The 9,194-nt window shown below is 36.3% G+C and overlaps 1 protein-coding gene across 2 annotated transcripts; it reads right to left on the reverse strand.

The window, feature by feature from the left end:
- Window positions 1-948: 948 nt before the first annotated feature.
- LOC149161244 (L-type lectin-domain containing receptor kinase IV.1-like) lies at window positions 949-4,935 on the reverse strand. 2 transcript variants are annotated; one of them, XM_089436926.1, is made up of 2 exons: window positions 2,807-4,935; window positions 949-1,236 (listed from the first exon to the last, which is right to left on the reverse strand). In XM_089436926.1, exons 1-2 carry the CDS (start codon window positions 4,646-4,648, stop codon window positions 1,072-1,074), a joined length of 2,007 nt encoding a protein of 668 aa, XP_089293052.1. In that variant the 5' UTR covers window positions 4,649-4,935; the 3' UTR covers window positions 949-1,071. The 2 variants fall into 2 exon arrangements, with proteins under 2 accessions (XP_089293052.1, XP_089293051.1); XM_089436925.1 differs by having other exon boundaries at window positions 961-1,374; window positions 2,807-4,927.
- Between the last annotated feature and the right edge of the window lie 4,259 nt (window positions 4,936-9,194).

Consider the following 9,194-nt stretch of genomic DNA (forward strand, 5'->3'; position numbering starts at 1 on the left):
CTTTGTATTGTAAATCCTTTGACATTGCTATCCAAAATCGGCAGCAATATACATTATTTTGTATCACGCCATCAAAAAAAGCAATTGGGAATGCCATGTTTTATTTCAATAAAACAAATTTTATATCAAGTTAATCATCATCCTTATTTTAATTTATATAAAAATTCAATATACCAAATTAATTAAATGAATAATCACTTTTTCCACATATTAATTAGAGTTTTTTTGTGAAGTGGTTATTTAAGAAATGATATTTTTCATTTTCAAATACTAGTTGTTTTGACATTGACAACATTTAGATAGATTGAAAAACATATATTAATTTATATCATATATAAATTGAAAAATATATATTAATGAGACTTATATTTAATACTAAAAGCAAAAAGTTAGGAAATACATGAAGATGTGTTAATTTTATGAATAATCATGTGAGTTACATAAACATCGAAATGTGATTGTGATCATGCTCATTATTGTTATTGAAATGTCCATTACTATTATTGCAGTCTTTGCACAACACAATATAAATCTACCATTTTTTTTTTAATCAACAATATAATTATCAAAATCTTTCTTTAAAAAATTCTCGTCTTCGTTTTATGAATGAAATAAATAACATAAATCATTTTGACACATGAACAAGTAAATATAAACAATTTTTAACTACTGTATACTTATTATCATGTAATTATTCTGCTCTTATCATATGAATTGAACATAAAAATTGTATTCTGCTCTTATGATATGAATTGAACATAAAAATTGTATTCCACCTTGCAGACGCATTTGGAAAAAGGAAATAATAATATAAATTATGAATTCATTTGGAAAAGAGGAAATAATAATATGAATTATGAATTTTTACTCTTAATAAAGGATTTGGAAAAGAGGAAATAATAATATGAATTATGAATTTTTACTCCTAATAAAGGATTCACGGTATGCACACATAAGATATAATACTTCAATTCATTTTTCATTTGGTAGGATTGAGAATTCTAAACTGCATGTTTACTTATTTGGTTCATTTGGACTTCTAAACTAGAATTGGACTTGTAGTTGAGAATTCTAAACTACAGAGGTCGAACCGAGCCATCCGTTTGATCGATTTCCGCTCTGAATTTCTTGAAGAAGCCTGTCCTCCGGATCAGGAGTGCCAGCACAGCTATTAACGCTAAACGAATCCATATGGACGTCAGGGACAGGAGCTTCACCTTCCAGTATTTGACACACCTGCTGTATACTCAGCCTCCTGTCCTCCTCAGAAAACGTATAATGGTTAGGCAACGTCCCAGCAGAACGGCCATTAATCCTAAATGAATCCATATGGACGTCAGGGAGAGGAGCTTCACCTTCAAGTATTTGACACACCTGTCCAGGCCTGGAATTTCAAATTCTCTCTGCCCGTCAATTGAAAATTTGATGACGTTTTTTCATTTTTCATGCCCTTCATTTTACGTTCTACACAAATTTTTAAGTGGGAAACTCCCTTATTTGAAAATTATCTTTCAACTACTATAATATAAAGTATAAATATTGGGAGAAAAACTATTATACTGAAATGATGGCCTTTGTCTTTTTTCAGAAATAGCCCTGGGAAATGAGTGAGTTTCAACATATATCGGATTCTTCATTGGTTATTCAATCTTCTTTTGGAGAGAGTCGTGGGAAAATGAGTGAGTTTCGACATATATAGGATTCTTCCTTGATTATTCAATCATTGAAAGGGAAGATACAAATTCACTAGGTTCCGTTGGAAGATTTGGTAAATCAGTGAAAAGAGGCATCAGATGTTTTAGACAATATCATTCGCTCATTTAATCAAGAAACAATATCTTGGTTCCCCTAGATGAACTGTTCTAGAAGACTCTATATCTCGAACCTTGATGCAATCAAGGTATTCTATCTTTTGATTTGATGTCTAGTTTTGATGAGTCATTTTCACTAATTTTTTATTGTCTAATTATAATATATATTCCTTATAACTCAGAAATGCTTACCAGGGGCAACTTAGTCACAGCAAGCTGCTGTTTGAATCGATTGTCTGCAAAACATTTACAAAATTCTGAATGCTATTCATGCAACAAAGAGCTAAATAAGTAGGGATAAGAAACAAGACCTCTCAGTGAATGCAGATGATGGAGCTACCACCATGATCACTATTATGCTAGTTTCAACACGTGGGAATAGTAAGTCTTTGTTAGTATGGCCGAATTTGAATACAACTCATGTGATAGTATGGGTGGATTTGTTTGGAAAAAGCGGTCTAGCCTGTAGGTATCCCGCTCTCTCAATAAAGTCAAGAAAAATATCAAATGTTAATGACTCATAATGAATGGATAATTAATGCAACCGTCATATGACCAGTGACTATCAACCGATTAATTGAAATGGCCAGGAAGGTTGTAAGTTGACGACCGGGTAATCACTCGTACGAATAATTGGTTTGAACAGCTTAGGCTCGTTATTTTTAGATTACAAGGGCCGCATTAACACTTCTTCATGGCGTCGCACTATTCTCTGACCAACTACATGTTTTGACGAATTCAAAAAAATACCGTGCTTGAAGTTCGAAGTCGAACTCTATGGTAGAGTGTCCCATCATTCGTAATTTCACATTGCTTGCAATTAGGATGGAGGTATCATAAATTTTTACGGTTTACCTTTGAAATCAAACGTCAAAATGACGGGATGAAGAGGTATAACACAAGCCAAAAATGACGTGAAAAAACTTACAACAACCGTCAAATACGTCTTCGAATGCAAAATACGTCCTACAGGACGTCAAATTCCAGGCCTGCACCTGTCGTATCCCCGGCCTTAACGTCGGTTCCGTATTGGAGCACAATAATCCCACTTTCAACACCTTATCCATTTCGCTCTCCTCGTATTCATTTCCCAGCTTCGGATCTGCCGCTTCGATAAGACTCGCATGGCCGTACATCTCCCACACCCAGTCCACCAAAAACAGCCGTTCAACGCCCAAGCTTAGGTCCACGGCTTTCCTCCCGCACGCCACTTCCAACAAAAAAACACCAAAGCTGAACATATCCGAGCTCGGAGTGGCCTTTGCCGTCTTTATGAGCTCCGGCGCTATGTACCCCACCGTTCCCACCAATTGAGTTGTTCCAGGGTTCTCGCTGTGTTCATACAGCCGGGCGAGCCCGAAGTCCCCCAGCCTCCCGTTCAGCTCCGAATCCAGCAGCACGTTACTCGACTTGATGTCTCTGTGGATGACCTTCTTTTGCCAACCTTCGTGTAGATATGCCAGGCCCGCCGCAACGTCCTTCAAGATAGCGTATCGCCGCGGCCATGACAAGATGGTCATCGGGTTGCCGAATAGGAGTTTATCGAGGCTGCGGTTTGGCATGTAGTCGTAAACGATGAATAGCTGCTTCTGCTTCCTGCACCACCCAAGGAGAGGAACCAGGTTCCTATGCTGCAGGCGCCCCATCGTCGAGATCTCTGCGACGAAACCCTTCATTCCCTCGTTTAACTCCTTCGTTATACATTTCACCGCCACTTCCAGGCCACTTCCCGGGAGAACGCCCCTGTAAACTCTGCCGAAACCCCCCGCGCCCAAAATGTTTTCATCCCAGAATCCGTTTGTGGCGGTGTCGAGCTCCTTGTAACTGAATCTATGTGGCCAGAACTCATGCTCCCATTCTTCTATTATTTCTCTGTTCTTGTATTTTATGAAAAACACGGCCGCAACTATCAGCAAGAAGAGAACCAGAGCGGCCACTGTAACGCCGGCTATCCATCCCCGACTGGGACGCTTGGAATACATTTTAGCAAACGAAGGGAGACGCAAGATATCTAGGGGGTGCGCCATGCCTTCCGTGTTAAAGCTCCACGCGAGAATAAAATGGTCCTCGGCCAAAGTTCCCGTAGCCGCTGAAAAGCCAACGAACATCTTCTCTTGCAGCACGCTCTGCATATCGATTTTCTGAGATATAAGCGGCGTCTGCGGTCTGGGCAAGCCGGCCAACGTTATGGTAACGTTGATCTGGCTTTGCAAATGGTCGTAATCGATCCAGGCCTGTATGTTGCGTCCGCTCTTGAGGCTGATTCTATGGAACTTCTGCGCGCCATTCCAATAGCCGGCAGTCTCGGTCTGCACTGAGATGAGGCTGTTAATGTTCACCCCCACGTGGTTGTCGTTGCGGTCATCCATATCCACACTTTGGACCGTATCGAACTCCACTGCGAGCAAGTGATTGTATTGTTGCCCGTTGCTAGTAATGTTGAGCAACCCCAGATACTCGGATGACAGACCGCTGCTAACAGTTGCGCGGGGCGTGATGACGAAGGTCAATCCGTGCCCCCCTTCGACAGAGGGGTGTTGCACGATGCAGAAAACGAAGGTAGTGCTGAAGGAGGAAAGCGTGTCGTTGCGTTTCATCGACACCGGAGTTGAATACAACGCCCTGCCGAGCACCCAGCGCGTTTGATTTGTGAGGGCTAACACAGATTGAGAGGGGATAAGTGAAGCACCTGCCTCCAAAATCAAGTTGCTTCCATTGAATCCGTCGAAGACAAAATTTGTAGGCAAAACTGGTATGACAAGGAAGAAGAAGGCTATAAGAGTAAGGCTGCTCACACAGCGTGTCGGAAAAACAGGAGAGACACAAACTCTCGCCATTTTCTGTGTTCTTTACATATATTATGAGCTCGCCATATTTTTATATATACACTTTGGACACAATCAACACACAACGATATCAACAACGCAGGGAGAAAGTCGACCACACAATCTCTTTTATCAGTTCCGTCAAAGCAGGGACACGCTCGCCATGTTATTCAAGCAGCCTGCGATAAGCAAAAGTCCCCCCCACGTTTTTGAAAATAATCCCCGCATACTAACTTTCTAGAACCACAACATTGCGAATTCCGGAGACACCCTTGACAAGGGCGAGTTTAATTATTTGACCTAGACGAATTTTAATTATCTGACCTTGCTCATTTTCGTGGGATACTGGATACATTGTAAACAGTCAACCACACAATGATATAAGCAATGGGGAAAGGAAAGTCGGCCAAAACTCATTTTCCTGAAGAAAGGCACCTCATTATAATCAGATTTAATTGAAATAATGTCCAAGAGTAAGTTTGGTTTCATCCTATAATGATGAAAATAGCTTAATATCTTTCATTTATACCTATAAAAATAAAAACAAGTAATAATCTACACATATTTAATAAAAGAAAATACTTTTTAACATACCAACACGCATTTAATAACATTGTACAACTTTATGGATACATGCATAGAGTCAATGTAGTCACTAACACACTGAGTTTGATGTGTAGGGTCTGAGATTGAAAGCCTTAATCAGACAGGGACAGCACGTAGAAAATGGAGGTAGTGATGAGGAATGTCATTGCTTTTCATCCGTACAAATATCAAATACAACTCTTGACCAAGATTAAAACAAGTGAGAGTCGTGAGGACGAAAATGGGAAGAGGGTAAGTGAAGCACGCGACCACAAGTTCGACTTAGTTCCAAGGAATCTACAGAAGACAAAAGTGGTAGGAAAAATCCGTTTGATAAAGAGAAGAAGCCTATGATTGTGAGGCTGCAGATGCATGGTCTTGGAAGAAAAACAAAAATGGTAGGCATAATCTGATATGATAAGGTTGAAGCATGGAATAATTGTGAGGTCACATATGCATGGTATAATTGTGAGGTTACAGATGCATGGTCATAGAAGACAAACCAGAGAGACACAATTTATATACATATATATGTGTTTTTAATCTTAATTTTTTTTGCGATTGCCCCAAAAAGTGACAGAAGTGGGCTATAAATTTTAAAAATTGAAAAATTTGTATTTTAATTTCCATAATCGAGTAAATAAGAATAATTAAGAAATAACCATTGATATATTAAATTTAAGTTTTTTTAGTATTTTTTTTAATCTTTATAGACTATATTTTTGGTTTTAAATCTCTTTTCAATATTAGGATATAGCATATTAATGTTGAATTGAAGATGTTATCTTTTGACAATGTTTATTTACAACATCAAGTTGTCAAAAGATTTAATAAAGTTACTTGTGACCTGTATATATAAAAACAATAACTTCACATGTCCATTTTAGCTACTTTCACCACCATATCAAAATCTAGATAAATCCTATTGCAAAGATAAGACTCATACCAAACTTCATACCAAACTCGCTATGTAAAAGATTTGCATATATAATGAATAACATGAAAATATATAAAATGGATTTTATTCATATTTATTTTGGGAAACTTTTTCTAAAACATTAAAATAGAATATTTATTAATTTATTCTCTTTTAATCATTTAATGATTATATAAATTTGATCTTTTATTAAATTTTTGACTCTCTTTTATATATATATATATATATATATATATAAACGCTTAATGTGAAATATAACTATATATATTCCCTTTATATACATGTCTGATAAACAAACAAGTAATTAACAAGGATATATTGATCCATATCAATGTTTATGAAAGTCTTTACTATTGGATTATTTCCATTAATTTCTAGATTAACTAATACCACTACACTTCAAGTCAATTACTAGAAGTAATGGCAGATCTGTTTGATGGAGATTTCTATAATAGAAATCATCAACATTGTTTCTTGGCATTTCTATAATAACAAATTATCTTATCCTTCTCCATATTGGACCCACAATCATAGCGAGTATGGGGTAGATCTCATGTAAACAAGTAAATATAAACATAATGTTTAACATTTAATATTTGAAAATCAATCTAATTATTGTTATGTATAAACACAATATAAATTTAAATATAAAGAAGTTTAGGAACACTAAAAAAAGAGATATTTAAAATATAAAGAGGTTTAGAAACACTAAAAAGGAGATATTTAAAATATAAAAAAGGTTTAAGAACACTAAAAAAAAGTATGGTAAATAAATATAAATATAAGCAAACCAGAGGTATATATATATATATATATATATATATTTACTCCTGGGGTATGGTAAATAAGTAAAAATATAAATAAACTAGAGATATGGTAAATAAATCAGACCTCTTCTTATATTACTCCATAAAAAGAGGTTTTATTTAGGTGAAGCCTATGGGCCAAATACCATAGGTCAAATACCATATTTATAAAAGAGGTATGGTAAATAAATAAAAATATATCAAATAGGATTAGAAATCAACATCTAATTATATACCAAACGTGTGACCAATACCATGGACGAGATTGTTATTAATACCATGCAAAAAATATTATTAACCCTAATATTAATATTAAAAGATTAAAATTATTACTATTATTAAATCTAATATTCATATTAATATATTATAATATTAATATTATTAAATTTAATAACTTTGGATTAATACAATATTAAATTTGTTATATTACAATATATATTAATATATCATTATATATATATATATATATATATATTAACTTTAGATATATATGGGATGGAAGAACAAAGACATAGAGTGATAGAGGTGGAGAGATAGGGGAAGTGGCAAGGGAGAGATGAAGATAAAATGAAGGAGAGTGGAGAGGAGGAATTAAGAGAGAGAGAGAGAGAGAGGTAGAGAAGGGTAAGAGAGGGAGAGGGAGTGTTTCCAAGAAAACTAATGTCTTTTTGATCTGCTAGCCCTCTAGGATTGGCAACTATCCTAGAAACAAACAGTCAAAGCAATTTGGGATTTCCTCTATGTATGATAGATAAGAAAGAGGCAAGGGAACCAACCTGGATCTTTTGCTTGACTCCTTGCTTAATATCTCTCCCCCTCGACAGAGCTTGCAACTCCTCTCCTACTTATCCCGCTTAGAGAATACCTGTAGAGACAAAGTAACAAAACACCATAAAAGCATCTCGATCTATTATATCATAAGCATTTCAGAATAAAAAATACAATGAACATACAATGGCATTCACAAATAACAACATTCACAAATACACGATTGTATGGAAGAAAACTCAAATAACTTTATTAAAATAGAAGGGAGAATTACAACCCAGCTGTCTGATCCAACATCATCCTCCCAACATCAAAGCCCTCTTCACCTCATGAAAAGCAAGATCACATAAACAATACAATGCCCTTTCTCCACCTCAAACTATTAGCACTTCCTTACAAATTACAAAATTCCAGCCTCAAGATCTCTCAAATGAGGGATCCATTTATAGATGTGTGTAAGGGTGTGAGTCATCTCTGGGTTTTTGATTAGTGTCATTCCACTTGTTGTTTTTGGTTCCACTTAGATATTTCTTGGTTCTCTTACTCATCCCTGGGTGAATTTAGAGGGGCAAGTGTCATAGGAGAAGTTTCTAGAAGATTCCATGAGCATCCACTTAGCAAACTGTCTCGGACATTTCTCCAACCTCGCTCATCGCACTCTATAGAAGGCCTCTTCAGTATGCATTGCACTTGGCTAGCGTAGGGGTCAGTATGCATTGCACCCTGACAGTGGAGCAGTCAGTATGGTCCTGTTTTGGCCAGTTCTGGATGGTGTTTCAGGTGGAACTTTTGGGGAATGATGTAATCAGTTGACCATGATCCTTTAGGTTATGAAACAACAATTTTAGGGTTTAAAGAGTCCTAGTTTATCGACATATAAGATTGGGGTTGAAATGCCCAAATATGTCATTAATAGTTGCCCCCCTAATGCATGAAGTTGTAAATCTTTTGATGTCGGGTGAAATGATTTATCATGAGGATCCGAGGTTTTCAAAACTGGAAGGTGACCTATATAAGATACAACACAATACATCATCATCATAATATAATCTTCATGATCTAGTTGAGGTGGGCATTCCCATGCTCAACTTTATAAATTCATTTGCATGTACATAGGATAGATAATCATCTACAGTTGCAGACTAGTGATTCTTTAGAGTCATCATCCCTGGCTCGGATGACTATCTGTGCAACTTCTATGTACATTTGATGCCTTTATGTCCCTGAATATATCGCAACCCGGATGGATAAAACTAGATCCAGGGTCTTCAAACTCGTTCAATCTTTCCCTGATGTACAAGTCGATCTATGTGAAGAGAGGTTTTGAAATCGAACACGGAAAGACATCACCTGATTACCAGCCAATAATGTAAGATGTTAACAGACGCGAGAGGAATCACCAATAATGATAATGACCCTCAAGGTACTATAGTACAATTCACGTGGTGTGAATATATGATCT

This window comes from Pinus tabuliformis, chromosome 5_2, assembly GCF_031772625.1.
Source record: "Pinus tabuliformis cultivar Carrire ecotype Pingquan chromosome 5_2, CPIR1, whole genome shotgun sequence".
NCBI lineage: Eukaryota > Viridiplantae > Streptophyta > Pinopsida > Pinales > Pinaceae > Pinus > Pinus tabuliformis.